General features: G+C 34.7%; 1 protein-coding gene across 5 annotated transcripts; it reads right to left on the reverse strand.

Moving 5' to 3' along the window:
- Nucleotides 1-7,071, reverse strand: LOC149779448 (pyridoxal phosphate phosphatase PHOSPHO2-like). 5 transcript variants are annotated; one of them, XM_089940115.1, is made up of 2 exons: nt 6,963-7,071; nt 1-1,013 (listed from the first exon to the last, which is right to left on the reverse strand). In XM_089940115.1, the coding sequence occupies exon 2, from the start codon at nt 1,011-1,013 to the stop codon at nt 273-275; it is 741 nt and encodes a 246-aa protein (XP_089796241.1). In that variant the 5' UTR covers nt 6,963-7,071; the 3' UTR covers nt 1-272. The 5 variants fall into 5 exon arrangements, with proteins under 5 accessions (XP_089796241.1, XP_089796243.1, XP_089796239.1 ...); XM_089940117.1 differs by having other exon boundaries at nt 1-718; nt 6,963-7,053; XM_089940113.1 differs by lacking the exon at nt 6,963-7,071 and adding an exon at nt 6,815-6,947.
- Between the last annotated feature and the right edge of the window lie 11,519 nt (nt 7,072-18,590).

The following is an 18,590-nucleotide window of genomic DNA, read 5'->3' on the forward strand; positions in this document are numbered from 1 at the left end:
TAATAGAAAAATAGTTTAATTAAACACTGAAAGTAGGTAAGCATTTCAAAAATGAAAAGTCATCAATTATTACATCATCATTTCTTAAGCAAGATTATGATTTAAAAGTTAATATATCAACAATATAATGTAAAGTATCCAATTTCATGATCAGAAAATGCATTTCACAGGTGGAACAAGCCTACCCATGAATGACATTACTAACTAAACAAAAAAATTGTTTTTTATGATGTAAATGAGACATAATTATTTCCACTCATTTCAGACAAAATTTATTCTTTAAGAGTTTTTAACAGATCAAGAATCTGAATCCCAGAATCCCATTCCACAATTTTTGCTTTCAAGTCCAGTTCGCTTGCCTCTCCATCTAAGATACCTAGCCTTTTCATTTCACGCCAAAGTTTAAAATCCTTTCGTGGACAAATATAGTCATGCTGCTTCATGGTCAAAGCTGGGCATAGGTCATTGTAGCCATCTCCAACATAAACAACATGCCTAAATCTGATTCCGTCTCTGTCTCGTTGTTTGATGTGCTCCTGCAGAATGTGACCTTTGCACAGATTAACTGTACTGAGATCACACCAATCCTGTTCATGGTAATACTGAATTCGAAGGCAACCCGAGTTGTCAAAGTGTGCAGGATTTGTATAGATTGCATACACTACGTCAGAAATCTCAGCATTCTCAAGGAAGAATTCAATAAACTTCATGTTAGAATCTGAAATGATAATGACTTCAAAACAATCATCATGCAAATACTGAAATAATTCTGGAAATCCATCTGTGAATGGTATATCGTACATGCATTTGGCGAAGTCATCTTTGGTTCTGCCATTTTTATGTAGATATTCAAATATGGCACCCATGTAATTCGTCCAGCCATTGTCACTATACTTTGCCTGGATTTCCTCTGGAAGTTCCCCATCTGGGGCCAGCTTTATCACTGAAAGGTCACTGTTCTCATCTATAATAGTGTGGTCAAAGTCAAATGCAACTAGAATCGGCCCACTCATCTACAGTAGAAAGGAAAATGTAAGCTTGATATCAAAATAAGACCAACTTCTGTAATAATCATCATTATGCAGTAATGAAACAGCTTGGCTTCTGTGTGTATGTGAGTGTGTGATTTGGATTTCTAATGTTGCTACGATATCTGCAGTGTGGCAGATTATAGTGATGTCTAACAATGGGCATCATGCTGCAGACAAGTCCCACCCAGTTACATTATACCAACAGCAGAACAACCAGTCCTAACACTAACCTCTTAATGCTGAGCAGCTAGCGAGGCAGATGTTAGTACCATTTTTATAAGTCTTTGGTATGACTCGGCAGGGGTTAGAACCCACAACCTCCCGCATAAGCTCTGATCACTAGGCCAACGAAGCAGTAGCATGGCTTTTTTCCAATCTGCAATTCTGTCTTCAGTTAGGTAAATCAGGCCTTGCAACAGAACTTCTGGATTAGGAGTTGATGACAGTCATTAAAAAACCCCCAACATCAATGCCTTATTGTAAACTTGTTTATTATGCATTTAATTTACAAATTATTCATTTACTGGGTTCATTGGCACATCAGCACAATCCTGGCTACATAGAGCAGAGTAAGTTAAGGTATCCCAGGAAAGGCATGGAAAACAATGACTGAGGGAAGAAATTTTCTAAAGCCTTCTCAGCTCAGATATCATCATGGAACATATTCCAGGGCAAAAATGGTTGTCTCCATTGGTCACTTCTTATGCATGAGGGCACACCAGGCCTGTTTTAAATCACCAAGCCTGCATGAAGGTTTTGTATGGTTTATTGATTTTAATATACTGATACATCAGTGGATGGATACACTGCTACGTGGTTGACAAAACAATAGGTATTTTAGAAGGGTGTATGACAAACATAAGCCTTTGATATTTAATCAGTATTTTCAAATGGTATTTATTTAGTATAATGAATGTAATAAGTTTTTAAGAGTTCTTGTCACTGTTGAATTACTGATTTTTCAACCTTTCTTTTAAGACTGTGTAAAATCTTATTACTGTCAAAATGAATTGTCACAAAAACTGTTTAAAAATCTCGATTTGCAAGGGGTGGGGGGAATGTCGAACTTTGTTAGACCGGGACCAGCTACTCTGGGGCAAATCATTTAATTTCTCTTGGTGGGTTGGACATAATGCCTGACCCCCCCCCCCATATTCTTAAGCTGAAAACTATTATATAAAAACAACAAAATAAATTATCTTGAGGATAATGAACCCAAATAAAATCCAGGTTCCAACCCCCTTCCCACTTAAAAAAATTCAATGGTCAGTCCTGCAGAAACTGCCTGTGGCAGTTGAGGATGTGGGCTTAATGCCATTTTTCAACAAACATTAGGCCATACATGGCAACCAGTGTAACTGGTGGAGGAAGAAATGGGGAAAACCCTGGTAAGAACCACCAACCCATGGGAAGCTACTGGCAAGTTTTCTCACATACCCATATTGGCCAAGCCTGAGATTCTAACCCACGCAGACAGGTAAGCTGGCAGTGATTGGTAACGGTGAGCACTTAGGACCATTCGGCCACTGGGGCTCCCATTGCAAGTTCATGATCTGACAGACTAGCTTGATAAAAGCCATCCAACAAACAATGAAGTGCTTAGCTTCACAACATGTAGAGACAGAGAGAGAGAGATAATTGAAATGTTTAGATTAATCCTGGATTTATCCATCTGAACAACATCCACTTAATTTCACTATAAGCTTTCCAGTTACCAAATGTAAACTTGTGGTCTGGTATGAATGACATTGTTGACAAACACCCAAATGTCTTTTAAGAAGTTGTCAAAATATGATGCCAGTGGAGTCTCAATTATCATTATCTGTATATTACAATAATAATAAAATATATATTTTTGCATAGAGTATACTGGAGTGATATGGTATCACAGGTCTTAATGTTAGCAAGAAACGAACAAGTAAATAAAGACACTGACCATCAAGATATTTATATATGTCTATTTTGGTGTTCTTTTCTCTGTCTTAACATACATTTAATTTCCAGTTTAAATCAGATGATTGTGGGAAACCATCAATAAAGAAACGCTATGTAGATTCCAGATTATACAAGGGGCATTACTGTGTAAACAAAACCAGGTGCTACAACAAAAAGGAATAAATTGTGTACAATGAAGTTTTGAAGTCAACACCCGTCAATTGTGAAAGCCACCAGAAAACAACATTAACATCCTTCCTATTCAGACACAGATTGCTACCATGGATTTGATCTCATGCTTCATGGTAAATATGGTAGTCATGTTATCTCTTGCATAAAATCACTGAACATTATCAGACGACAAACTGGTTAACCAATTTGTTAAAGTGATATTGATTTTAGGAAGATATAAATTTTATCTGAGAACATGATGTACAACCATGTTTTAAAAAAGTGAAATTCATGGGTGCATTTTTAAAATAGTGCACTCACCAACAGTTCCAACATTTTCCCAAAATAAAACTGGTGATACAGATCTAGTAACTTATGGTCATCCATTGTATATAAGAAAAGCACATGATAGGTAGCACTATGCAGAAAATTACCAAAAACCTCAAATACCACTATACCAAAGAGCCAGTGATATCATATGAAACTACCATACTTAATTTTTGGCAATATGATTTACCACAATTAACAACAATTGAACATAAAAATGCCATAACAATAATAATAACAAGAATGCATATTGATAGAAGGTGATTCCTTTGTCAGACTATTCTCTCTCGAGGCCCTGTTAATAAAAATATAACAATCTGCATCATATAAAAGATTGCAGTAATTATTACAGTATTTATTTTAACACGTCATTAGTATTATATTATTAAATTTTACTATAATCTATTAGTATCACATACATACGTCTCCTCTTAAATTCTGTAATATTTTCTGCACATTTTACATGCAGTAAAAGCTTGTTCCATAGAAATGTACCAGAGTACTGGAAGCTATTCTTAAATTCCTCTATTCTTGGATTTGGTGGATGAAGGTTCCATGTAATGTTGATCTCTACTGGTAATATAATGAATAAATACAGACGATACGCTGCGACTGCTCCATGCAGACATTTATATACAAGAACTGTCTTGTGAAAATCAAAATTTTCATATATTGTACACCATTTTAGTTCTGTAAACAATGCTTATATTATTGAATAATCAATAGATGCATGTAAAATAATGTGTGCTGTCCTTTTCTTTAAATCCTGTCAAGCTGAGATTTGGTATAGTTTCCCTATACAGCTGAACAATAATCCATTGTTTGAAGAATATATGAATTATAGTACAGAATACAAGTTTCTGTCGATAAATATTTCTTAATTCTGCTGAGTAGGACAATTTAGGGTGACAGTTTTTTAACAAAGCATATCAATATGGTCATCCAGTTGTAAATTATTCTCTAAGGACATACAAGCTTTTCATCCAGTCCCTATATCGTGTTTCAACGTGATGACCATTTTCAGACATTCTGGGAACAAGTCTAGTCATACAGACCAGTTAGTGGTCACTCAATGCATACACTGGCACATCAATTTCACTTTTTATTCTCAGGTTTAATAGTATAAACGTGATCAATGATAGTAGCAATTTATCCATTACTTAAACTGGAACTGTAATCATTTGGGTAAAAGCTGTAACTTTCAAAGTTACCATACTTATCCATTGTAGTGGTAGTGTTTTCATGTAGTTAATGTTAAATTCAACTAATTTGATAGTTTTATTATGACTATGGTCTTAAACAAATAAAAGAGAGCGAAAACCACCAAGTTTTGTAAAATTCAACAAATAATTTGTTTCCCTAGAATACAAAGTGAAAATTTAAAAAGAACTTAAGTATTGCAAATTAAATCCCAAAATATGTATTTTTGGGGTGGAATTCCAATAACCATGACCCATAACCTAATAAATATGTTTAATTCAATTGATAATGATTTTCATATCTAACCCATACTTGTATAAAATATTAGCTATGTATTATTTGTTTACCAAAAGTAGTCTAAGTGGTTAGAGCATCTGCCTTGCATGCAGGAGGTCACAGGTTCGATCCCCTGCCAAGTCATGCCAAAGACCTTAAAAATTATACTAGAACCTACCTCACTTGGCGCTGAGCTTTAAGAAGTTCATGCTAGGATTGGTCAGCCTGGTGTCAAAATAATGTGACTGGGTGAGACATGATGCTACATGTCTGCAGCATGATGCCCCAGTGCTAGACATCACTATAAACTGCCACAATGCAGACTTAGCAATGTGACTGAAAAATTGTTAAAGCGACATAAAATCACATACACACATTACCAAAAAAAAACATCAGTGTCTTTAGTCAGGAACACAGTGATCTTGATTTTCGACAAGGTTAAGTACAAAATAAAATTATGCATAGCTAATAAAGTAATAAGTAAAATGGTAGCTGCTTATGTGTGACCACCTTACCTTTTAATATTCTCTATGATGATCTACTTTATAAACTGCCTCAAGGACAGTTTTACATGGGTTCATTGCAGAACCGTTTACTGTTTATACAGACCACTGGTACAATCTCAGGACGTGTACAGTGGTGGTCACAAAATTTATATGTTTATTTTTGTTGTTTATTCTAAGATCTCTAAAAATCGTGGGTTTTTTTTTTTTTAAAACAACCATATTGGGAGTGTGTGAATAAAATATCCTGTTTTTCACAGGTCATGTTATGACAGGATGGTATTAGTCAATGTGGACTACTTCTTGCCACATTCCTAATACCTGCTGAAGTAAGAACAAGGGTTTCATTTGCAACCAAACATGCTACGTGAGTAGGATCAAATCCCAAAGTGACATACCTCAGTTATGGCCCGGGGCGCCGAGTGGTCTAAAGCACTCTCCGTTACGGATCACTGCTATCTCACCTCTGTCTGCGTGGGTTCGAGTCAAGGATTCGGCCAATGTGGGTATGATGAGAAAGCTTGCCAGTAGCTTCTCGTGGGTAAGTGTTTCTTCCCAGGGTTTTCCCGGGTTCTTCCTCCTCCATTAATACTGGCCACCATGCATAGCCTATCGTGTGCTGAAAAATGGTGTTAAACCCTACAACAACAACAACAACAGTTATGGCCCTGTTCTCCACAGTACCAGCAGCAGTCAGCCATTTGGATTTCAATATACTAATTTAACTGTCAACGTTTCTGAGATACTGTTGGCTCAAATGAATTCCATCTGAACACAATTTAACCACAATTTGACAAAAATAAGTGACAATCTACACATTCTTCTACAATCAAGATTGATAAATGGTAAGTAATATAAACGTTATTGCCATTCTGGTAAATGACTTATCGGACAGTCGAATTGAGTTCTTTTAGTTTATTATTTTTATTTAGTCTGTATTTATATAATGTTTCTTAGATGTATTAGAAAGACCAAGGTAACTGGCACGCATGAAGTTCATGACCCAGAAGAAGAAAAAACAGAGAAAAAACAAATTTATGAAAACTGCAATGAAAGTAATCTACAAGTATCATTCAATGATTGCCACAATTCGGGAGGTAACAACTTGCCTGATATTGACTATAATTCGAAATCCGACAGGGCGACTTGTCACAACATTAAGAATGAAAGGGACGTGACGAAGAAACATCATAAGACTAGGTACAAGCTCATTCTCTAGTATTTTCAGGCCATTAGTGAACTTTTGGGCTTATGGTGAATCCTGACGACCCTTAATTTTAATGACAATTCTGGCAGAAAGCCTCTTCCGGAACTCTCTGCGAGCCCAAAAATATAACCATGTTGACCTTCACACATTGAAAAGTATCTTACCATCTGAGTGCCAGAATCATTTATATTTCGTACTGTAAAATGTAATGCAATAAAACATCCGTCTTAAGCCTTCTGTATCCCACCTCGACAATACCTAGCAGCAGTGAACGATTCAGTAAATGCCCAGCTCGAATGAGAATATTCTCACCTTTCATGTTGATTTACAAACAGGCGTTGTGGAAATGAAACCTATCAGTTTTTGTTACCTTTGCTCAGGTCAAGAGAAGAGCTCAATGGCGAGCTTGATTCTATTAAACAACGTTACAAAGGGAATAAACTCGGTAAATAGCAGAGTCGGCCAAATAACATTTTCGGCCCATGCAGGGGCGGTCGCAGAATTATCATTTGGGGGGAAGGCAAACATGTACTGGTCAGCTATTAAGTTTTACTGATATAGGCCAAAGCATGTTTAGAGGTGAATGAGGGAGGGTGTCAAGTACCCGCGCCCATGGGCTCACAATGACCTCGGAGTACCCAAATCAACTCATTTACTTACTAGGCCCATTACGTACTCGGTCAACGATTTATATAATAGTAATGTGGCTGTGATTTCCTTTTTCAACGGTAATTTAATTTTTTTTAAAAAAATGCTATATGTATGTTTCTTTATGTTCATTGCATATGTATACGATTTTTAGTATTGGGTTTAAGAACAAATCATACAGGTCATTTATACATTCAGTACGGACTCTTTCAGTTATGAGCGTAATTTTCTAAAATTTGATTAAACACGTCTTTAAATGGCGTAATATTAATAGAGAATTTTAGAACAATTAATATCTAATTTAATCTGAACAGACTGACAAGATAGAATAAACAATAAAGGGCACGGATCAGTATGCTGAAATGACGAGAATACGTGACTTAAATTCACCTTCTAAACTTCATACAAATTACTGAATAAACCTGGATAATTTCTAGAAACGTCTTTGTATCTTCAACGTTTTCGCAGCAAACAATAAATTGCGCCCACGTTTCGATAATCCTTGATCCGCGCCTCACAGTGTAGCATATTTATTGACGTATTTATTAGATTCGCTTTATTAATCTTTCACCAGGTTGATAATCAAACTAAAACCAGCATCTGCCGGAAAAAAAACGCAATTAAATTTATTTTTTAAATATTGAATGCAATTAACCAAAATTGTTCTACTGAAATCGGCATTGTTTTTGATGGTATGTGCAGGTAAGGATAACTATCACTCGAATCCAGGCGAACCAAGGCCTAGCTAACCATGATGCACAAGATTGCGAACAACCTAGCGAACATACCAGCGGACAAATACCTGACCCTGGCATATAGCCAAACTAGGGAAAACCACAGGAAAAAGTTTCAATTAAAGTCAGCATCGACAAATTGTTTCAAGTTCAGCTTCTTCCCATGTACAATAGGGACTTGGAACAAATTACCATCAATAATTGCAGAAGCTCCTGATTTGGTATCTCACAAGCAGGAGCTTTCCAAAATCACATTCAAATGAACTAGTCAGCTACAAGTAAGACCTAGTGATTCTCAGGGCTATGCCGGTTGAGGTTCCATATCTCATTGCCGCTACGGTAGCCGGATTGATCTGAGCATGAAGGGACGAAAACGTACACTGACACACTTTTACTTATTTCTGCCTTTCCTATCATTACTCTTCTGACTGTCCTATCACTTCCATCTTTAGTTTATCTTTTGATCACGTACCACCCGTTGCTTAATAGTCAAGTGTGACTGCGTCAACGTATTTATAGATAGATAGATATAAAAAAAAATTGCATGGACCGAATCTGGAATAGGCCGACTTAGTCTGCTATCCTGGCCGTCTCTATTGCGCTTCTCTCTATTCCGTAAATCTCAAATAAGCCTAGAATTATAGACACAAGTTCTAATAATAAAAGTTCTGAACAACCTTTAGTGGAAATCCAAATTAAATTCAACGCTGACAGCGTTGCTGTGCCAGCGGTGGCCTTTATCATAGTGCTTTACCAACATTCTTTTGTTGAATTACAGTAATATAATTCAAAGTTTGAATTCACTATAAATCACAGTGGATGTCCCTGTCCAAGAACATTATTTATGAGCATTCTGTATATCCAGAGAAAAATTACTTTAAATAAATAATTTGAAGAAATAAATTCCAGCCCAAATGAATAACAAGACACGAAAATAACACAATTAATCTTAAAGCACGAATGAATAATTTTTTCAGTTACAAGATTATATACTACTCCAATTGCCTTCAGGTCGCAATTTGCATTTTCTAATACCTAATGGAAAATTTCAATCTGGAAAGTTCTAAATGTTTACAAGGTAGAATGTTGGTTTTAATTAGACGGCCTGTAGCTAAAATTATAATTTAGAACCTGGAATGTTAGGTACGCCAATTATTAAAAAAAAAAAGAAAAAAAAACAACCTAGAACCAGACCCAAATAAACATGTTTGCTTATTTTAATAATGATCCTAATATTAAACCCATACACTGATAATATTTTAGCTATGTAGTAGTTCTTTATAGACTTTTTCTTAAACTCGATAATTCAGGGTCAAGTAGGAAATAAACTTGATTTTGGACAAGGTTAAGTCCAACGTACAATGTTACATTACAATAACATATAATGAAATAAGAATTTATTTAAAAAAATGTAACTAGCAAACAGTGCAATTTAAATAGACATAACATATATTTTATTCTGCATTGTTCTATTTTTTTCTTTTCACTTTCTATGTGTTTATGATGTACATTCAAGATTGCATCTATTTGCCAGTAGTATTTTTTTCTTCTAATTTTTTTCTTCAAATCCCACGTTCATATTTTCCAGTATTTTACATACGTCAACATTCTACATTACATTATTCCACGTCTAAATCTCCTCGTTGCATTGTGATCGTTTATTTGGTTACATATTAATAACCATAACGGTTTTTAAAAAATCCTAACATTGTCGAAGTTACAATGCAGCACAGTGAAAGTTACAGCTAAAATGTTGACATACTAGTGTGTGTGCACTGGGGCATCATGCCGCGGACATGTAACATGATATCCCATCCAGTCACATTATCCTGACACCAAGCCGACCAGTCCTAACACTAACCTTTTTTATGCTGAGTGCCTAGCGAGGCACCTGTTATTACCATTTTTTTAAAGTCTATGTTATGACTTGGCCGGGATTCGAACCCGCGACCTCCCGCATCCGAGGCGGACATTGTAGCATAGTGAAAGTTACGACTAAAATGTCAACATAATGCAAGTTGTAATTTTGTAATTAACGCGGACTGTTGTCATAATAAGGCATTGCTGTACTAACAATTTTTGACAACAGATGGAACTGTTAGATTAACCACTAATGAGAGACAACTGTCCTGGGGCCAGTTTACGGCAGATTCTAAGCACGGAGGACACAGCCACGGAGCTCCTATTCTACCAGCAAATATTGGTTAACTTGCCCAACCTCGCAACAGAGAGAGAGAGAGAGAGAGAGAACACTCTTATTTAGTATTTATCGTTCTAGCAATCTCAGTCCAACTATATTTTTAAAACATCATTCACTTTTTATTTGTTTATTTATTTATTTATTTATTTATTTACTTATTTATTTCTCTTAACAGACTGGTCGAGAATCCGGGATTGTTCATTGTAATCTGACTAAAGCCGGAAGAATATTCGATCTAGATACTTGTTTATAACATAACTTAGAATACGACTCAGTGTTATTGATTCCCTCCTTCCGTCCGTCTGTACGTTCTAGTTATCATTTACCGCTGGAATTCACCAAACTTATTTCATACGTTGTTGGTATTGCAAATACATATCAGAGGAAGTTGTATATTATTTTCTAGCCAAACTTTCTCTCTCTCTCTCTCTCTCTCTCTCTCTCTCTCTCTCTCTCTCTCTCTCAACAAGCATAGGATGACACCAAACTCATTATACTAATGGTATACTTTTATTTATTTAATTTTAATTTTGGGGTTTTGGGTTTTTTATGCATTTCATGTAAACCGCAATTATAACAAAGAAACGGTGTTTTTGGTGAGTTGCTATTTTGTGACAAGTAGTTATACCTATCCGAAACATCGCAAATGTCTTTCTCCCACCCATTTTCCCCATCCTTATTTTTAAAGCACTTAATTACAAATTGTGTCTGTTTATTTGTTTGCTGATGATGTTGTGTTTTGTTTTTGTTTTGTTTTGTAGTTTTGCTTATAGAACACACGGGTGTTGTGAAATAATAAGGACCGCTAAAATAGTTTTTTTTAAATTATATTTAAATTTATACAACGATCATTTTATGAAATTAGAGAAGTTTACTTAAAATCAAACACAAAACCCCTGGACCTCATACGATACCGAATTGTTTATTGTTTAAAACGATTTTACCATTCCTTAACGCTCAATCCGACAATTTCCCTAAAAAGTGGGAGAAGAATATTATCTGTTCTATATACAATTGCAGTGACATGAGTGATACAAACAAATACAGAGGTATTTTTCTTTTTGATACTCTATGCAAAGTCTTTACTGATATATTGAATACTCGTATATACACGTGGACGGAAGACAGTGGTCTGATAGACGAAGCACAAGCAGGCTTTAGGAAAAATGCTCCACATGCGACAATATCTTAACTATTCAGGCTGGAGCTCAGAAATATATATCCAAAAGAAAAGGGAGATTTATAAAAATAATTTTTTTTTGACAAAGCATAGCATGATAAATTATGGTCGTCAATAATAAGAAAGGATATGAATGATACAAACATTTCAATAGATATGTATAGAAGTCTGAAAAGCTGTGCCTAGCAGGATCATATTTAAATTTTAGATATTCATGTTTTAATTGGACAGAATCCGGTATTTTATTATTTTATATTATTCATGTTCATTGCTAACTGAAATAAAGTCACCAGTTGCAATTATTGTGTTGTTCTCACTGTACACACAATTAGGCAACCTTGAACCAGGATTACCTGTTCAAGTTTTGTTCACTCTGAGCAATGAGGCTAGTTGATTACTGTTCACGCTAATTTGTTATATTATGGTACAGGTAATAAGTAACTTTCTGATTGGTCAGTTTACAACTTGTCTGTATAAACAACATAGCATGTACAGCATAATAGTGATAAACAGTCAGTCCAATATTTTTTTCTGTAATGTGCAGTTCATGGGACTGTGTTGTTCTCATTTTATATATATTTAGCCAACTGGGCAATCTTGAACCAGGATTACCTGATTTTATTAATGATTTGTTTACACACATGAAGCTCGACTGCAACAGAGGTATATTTATCTCAGAAGATATTTATGATATTTTTGCAATACTTTACGCTGATAATGTTGATAATTGTGCTGATACAATAAAGATACTTCAGAACTAACAAAATATTATCGAACGTTTGTGTGATAAAACTGGTATGATGGTCAATCTCGAAAAACTAAAATTATTGTTTTCAGAAATGGGGGATATCTTAATGCAAAAGAAAGTATGGCTTTTCAAAGAAAGTCGTATTGAGTACGAATCTTGTTACATGTAGATGGGTCAATTTTTCATTCCAAAGTTCGTTTGGACGAAATGCAAGCAGATATTAGCGGCTCAGGCAACGAAAGCGACTTCAAAGTTTCTGAATTATCAAAAACGACTCGGCTGTTTTATATGGAGTGGGGTTACCGCCATAATTCTCAGCATGTATTTTCTAATCTTCCTTGGTGCATTCTTGTAAATGGTTGCTCGCAAGTGCTATTTTCATAATTTTATATATGTAGATTGTGTTCTTCACTGATGCAAATTGTACGTGGCAGTTTGCAAGTGTTACTTTACATCTGCATTATTATCAGTGGCTGCTTGCAAGTGCTACATTCATAATTCTAGTCACAATTTTCCATTCTTCATTGATGCAAGCTGTAAATGGCTGCTTGCAAGTGCTTAGATGTACTTTCCTTCTGAGTCATCGTATCTTGCAATTTGTCAACTACTGAATTGATTATTTAGTTTGTCGTATGGCAAATACTATGTTAGTTATTACAAGTTTTGATATTCTATTTATAGACTTGCTATACCACAAGTAATACAGATTACACTTTCTAAAATCATGATTATAATGTAGCATCAAGCACGTTGCAAGTCAGCATCACGGGAGTTAGCATAAAAAATGCTCATTATGACAACAGATGGCGCTGTAACTTCTATGTACAATTTACATCAATGAAGAATACAATATTCATGGAAAGAATTATGAAAATAGCACTTGCAAGCATTTACAACAATGCATAAAGAAAGATTAGAAAATACACGCATAAAATTATGTCAGTAACCCCTCTACATAGTTTTAGTGTAAAATTACTTTAAAATTTTTGATTCGGTAATCAAACTAATTGCCTGCTATGGGTCAGAAATTTGGGGATATGAATTTAGTAGAGATGTTGAATACCTTCAATTCGATACCCACACCAGTGTTATTTAATGTTGAAAAAAATTAGATAAAACTAATCTTGTCACCTGGGTTACCAAAGTTAAAGACATGTCATTTCGCTTCTGTTTTGGGTATGTTTGGCTAAGTCAAGACGAAAAACATTGTTTTTCTCACTAACTTTGCAACGAAATAAGGATTCGACACTACAAAACTGGCAAAGTGATATTAACAATTCATATAAATATGTGTATAACCGTGTTGCACTCCGCATGTATAAAACCGAATTAGGATCGGGAAAATACCGCTCATGTGGATTATCGTATTTTCTTAGAAAGATACTTGCTAAAGTTAGGTACTCAACGAATACGCTGAAAACAGAAACAGGTAATCATAGCATGATGGATGAGAAATAATAGGTATTGTGAATTATTAATGAAAAATGTTTATTTGGTAGAAGATGAATTCCATATTGTTTGTGTTCGTTCAGCTTACGACCATTTAAGAAAAAAATACTTTAATGAAGTTTATTATCTCTATCCGTCTGTATAAAAATTTGTATCCCTCATGAATCATAGCAATATATTCATAATAAGAAATCTTTTTTGCTATTTGGCTTTTCGTCTTAGACAATCTTTAATAACTCAAACGAATGGTTAATAAATTTCTTTGAGATATTAACATCATTATGATATTATGCACCGATTATAGAAAATTATGTATGTATACTCATGTTGAACACCATATTTAACTTTTTTACACTATGGGGCACATTATATATACGTGTATTGTATTTTGTGATATGAGCCAGTGGCCTAAATTACTGACTAAAGTAGATTATTATTATTATTATTCGTTGAATTAATTTTGTTTGTGAATACTATAGATTTTACCATTTCAGTCTTAATTCACTAGTGTGTCAATCTCACCCAGTACACCGTAAACTGGGATGTTTGTTTGTTTGTTGTTGTTGTTGTTTTTTTCTTCTGTTTTTTCTTCTTCTGTCTTTTCTTCCAGAAGGGTTTGTTTGAATTTGTCTACGTCTTATTTAACGCACTGCAGTCTAAGTTTTTCTATATAGTTCGTTTTCTTCCTTTTGACGTTTTTTTTATTTCCTTGTATCTGTTTATATTTTTGTTGAAGATTTAAATAAACTCGTCATGGTTGATCTCATTGTCACTTTTAGCGTTGGATACGGAATCATTATTACATTTAATTTGCTAACAAGATACGTAAATAAATCATCATGCGTTAATATTTTCTTATAAATAAATTTCCATTAACAGCTTTTGAAACAATGCCTATCAACCAGAAAAAAATCCAAAAGAGCCATTAGTATTCCTTTAACTGCTAAACCCAACCCAGCTGTAGAAACACTTATAACAGGAAACACTGTTTCAATCTCGGTATCTAATTCAAACTTCGTATGGTGCTTAATAATTCTTTATCTTTAAACAAATCAAATTTAATTTCGCTGATTTTAGGCGGTCTAAATGTATTGTCATTGACAGTTATGCCGTGTTCTGCGCGTGTGCCTTAGACCCATGTGTCAATATGGTGAAGGCACACTATGCAAAGCTTGCACATCATGGGATATAACCGTGTTGCATTCCGCGTCCACCTTCGGTGAGAGTCCACCGTACGTATACCAGATACGACAACATCGCTTGGTGTCGCGAGGTTACATTATTTGTTTCTCCACTCGGCAGAGCCTCGTGGGGAGACAAATGATGTCACCCCTTGAGCGGGATTCTCTAGTCTCGGTGCAAACCCCAGATTAAGATTCTATTAGTTAAAAACTAAACGAGAAAAACATTCCTTGCCAAGATGTAACAGAAATCATATGGAAAACTTGAATCATTCAAGAGGGCTACCTTTATCATTACGGAGATTGTGCCAGTACAAATTACCCCTGGCATGAGGTGCATAATTCATGATATTGAACAGTATTGTATTTTATATTTACTTCACTAAATGGTAAGGTATGATATTGAACAATATTGCATTTTATATTTACTTTACTAAATGGCAAGCCGCTACTTCTGTAGTGACAACGATTGTATCAATTGTTGTCAAAGGCACAACCACATCACCAACAAAGCAACTAACGTATCTATTCTTTATGAAGGAGTTTAAAAAAATAATTTGTGTCGTCCTAATTCTCTCCTGCTTTAAAAACAAACGTGTTTAAAGATTCAATGCCATCAGGCTAGCACTCATTGTAGACACAGGTAACCCCAGTTTCAATGACAAAAATCATACTAAGTAGCTTTTATCATTTGATGCCCAATAATCTTTCATTTTGTTCTGTAAACTAAGTTGTTGATTGGAATAAATCTGCTAATCAGTGATGCCAGTGGAAATTTCAACATCTCACACTGATCTAGAAATATTGTGCCAGTTCCAAGTTTAATGGATATTTCTTATGTCTACACTAATCGATCGTGAATCGAGCTGGAAAACTGTAAGTCAGAATGGTCCTGGATGCATAGAAAATTCGCAGCAATAGCAAATCATTATGCAAAATTATCAAAATGACTTGTAGACTGTGTCATGTTCATATTTGTAGATGAATTAAAGAAAATGATAGATGGTTGGACGAGAGGTCAAATTTACAAAGAAGCAAAAAGAAAGGAAAAATGTTCAGTGTTAACGTAGAAAAATAAGCGTTTATACAATGAAATGTCATTTAAAGTAAAAATAAACCGACAATAAATTAACGTCTGAAACATTTCTTTCAGCAGATCCGATATTATTAGTGTTGAAAGTTTGATGAATTCTTACTCAAATAAATTGACGAAAGGTTTGCTATATAGATCAAAGGATTTCTTCACTGACATACAATAACGTTCAAAGTTTAATGAATTGTCAAGCAAATAAACTGAGGTTAAAAAAATACGCTTCATAAATCAGATGAAGTTTTACAGCTGGGTAATAAGATTCAACATTTGATGATTTCTAGTGCGTATGAAAAACATTCGAAAAGCAAAAATAAATGTAAATACGGCTAGAGCAAAAGGTATGGGAATACCGAGAGAAAAAAAACATCGAGTAACTGAAAAATCTTAAACAAAAACTACGTAGACTCAAGCACCAATATTTTGACAACAATTACAAATTAATCTGAAATTCAAATACTAGAACGTCTAACATTTTAATGAAGTATTCAACAGCGAAGCAGGGTCTAACTTCGAATTCTGATAGATGACCAACATATGAGTAGGGCTAAAGGGAAGAATCAGTACGAAGTTTAATAAAAACTATAGCAAGGGTAATAGGAATTCCAGTGCAGACTGAATACTTTTAAATGAAGACACTAGATCATCATCCAGTGTCTCACCAATTGTACGCTGATGACACCCAAATATACAAATCTAGCCACCCAACTGAAGTTGATGCTACCATCCAAGGTGTAGAGAGGTGCATTTCTGATGTGAAATCATGGATGACATGTAACAAGCTGCAGATGAATGATGATAAAACTGAGGCCATTCTGATCACAAGATAAAGACTTTCTCATTCACATCCTTTACCTCAAACAATAAATATCAGCAACACCAACATTAAATTCACACAATCAGTACGAAACCTAGGTGTTACTTTGGACAGTACTCTCACATTGCACCAACATGTCATGAACATATGCAAGGCTGCATATCTTGAACTGAGACGCATCAGCTCCATTCGCAAATATCTTTCAGTTGATGCAACTAAAAAACTTGTGTGTTCATTAGTACTTTCAAGACTAGACTATTGTAATTCAGTTCTGTCTGGTTCATCTCAATATCTACTCCAGAAACTTCAAAAAGTTCAAAACACAGCTGTTCGGATCATACTCTCTGTGCTACGTTTCATTGACGGACTCTAGTCCAACATACCTGTCAAACCTCACCCATGTGTATACACCAGCAAGATACTTACGCTCCTCTTCTGACAATCGTACACTCATTATTCCCACTATGAAAACAAAGTCATATGGACAGCGTTCTTTTGCATACTAGGGCCCAGCAACGTGGAATGAATTGGCCACTGAACTTAGACACAAAGACATAGTGATACCATTCAAGAGTGCTCTCAAAACTCACTTATTTCGACTGCAAGAACAAACTTAAAGACCCAATAATGTTTCCTACCTTAAATATTCTCAGCATGTTTTTTCTGTGTTTTCTAATTTCATGGTGTTTGTTTTTGCAATCATATAATTATGAATGTTTTTTATCTTATAGGTGTTGCCAATTGTTGAAAAGCGCTTAGAGCTTCTAAATATTAGGCGCTATACAAAGTCCTCATTATTATTATTATTATTATTATTATAAATTAGACTGAGAAACTAGTTCGAACGTGTTACAACGTCTGTTCCAATATAGAAACATCGTTTACAAAAGATGGTGTTTCTAGGACAAAATATCATTAGAATTTAAAGGAGGTTGCTTTTTATGAATACAAATGTACATTTTCTGGTGGTAATTGAGAAGACCTATGTATTCTTTGGTCAAATAAAGCAAAACGTTAGGAAAAAAAAGTCTTCTAGAAACTTACATTTTGGGGGAAAATGAATGGTACTAAACTGATACCATAAGTCAGAAGAAGACAATTTCCCTCACCAGAAGATACCATAGGACGAAACGAAAGAGAAAAAAGGAAAGTATAAAATAAAAATAAAAAGAAAGTACTAATACGCTGGCTCTTTTCAAATCAGCGTCAATCCAAATAAATAGCCATCACCAAGATAAGTATACATGTAAAATATGTTTTATTTTTTTTTTTTGTAATATACAAGAAACATTAGCAGAATAAAAATAGTAAGCGATATCTTACGTAGCACACTAAAAATTTAAAAAAAACGTTAAACATCAGTTGTTATTTAATGCGACAATAAAGATGTAAAGATGTCATGGAAAATATAAGAGACCAGTAAATACATTCTAGCTGCCTTCTGTATGCACTTCAAGTCAATCCATGGGATACATACTTCACTAGCTTGCAGAGAAACAGCTTGTATTCAAATATTTTACTATGTATTCGGTAAAGTCAAAAAAATTGTGCATGAAGAATTAAAATACGAAAACCCATGATAATCATAGATGAAGATGACAGTGGCTTTGATTCAATAAATATATGCGATATTTGTAATAAAACTGTGTTGTTAAAGGCAGCTAGCATCATAGGTACAATAACGCGTAATAAAGTTCGTTGTTGCAATCACTTAACACAAACATATACAGGCCCAGCACATAGCTAATGCAATTTAAGTTACAAATATAAAAAATACACCACACTCCGCCTTCATAATTGTCAGGTTGGCATGGCAGTCACCTCTTTATCAAGGAGTTAGTTATACAAGGTCTTGATCAGAAGATACCGACCATACCGACCGAATAATGATTT

The sequence above is a fragment of the Sinohyriopsis cumingii genome, chromosome 17, assembly GCF_028554795.1.
Source record: "Sinohyriopsis cumingii isolate HCF-2022 chromosome 17, ASM2855479v2, whole genome shotgun sequence".
Classification (NCBI taxonomy): domain Eukaryota; kingdom Metazoa; phylum Mollusca; class Bivalvia; order Unionida; family Unionidae; genus Sinohyriopsis; species Sinohyriopsis cumingii.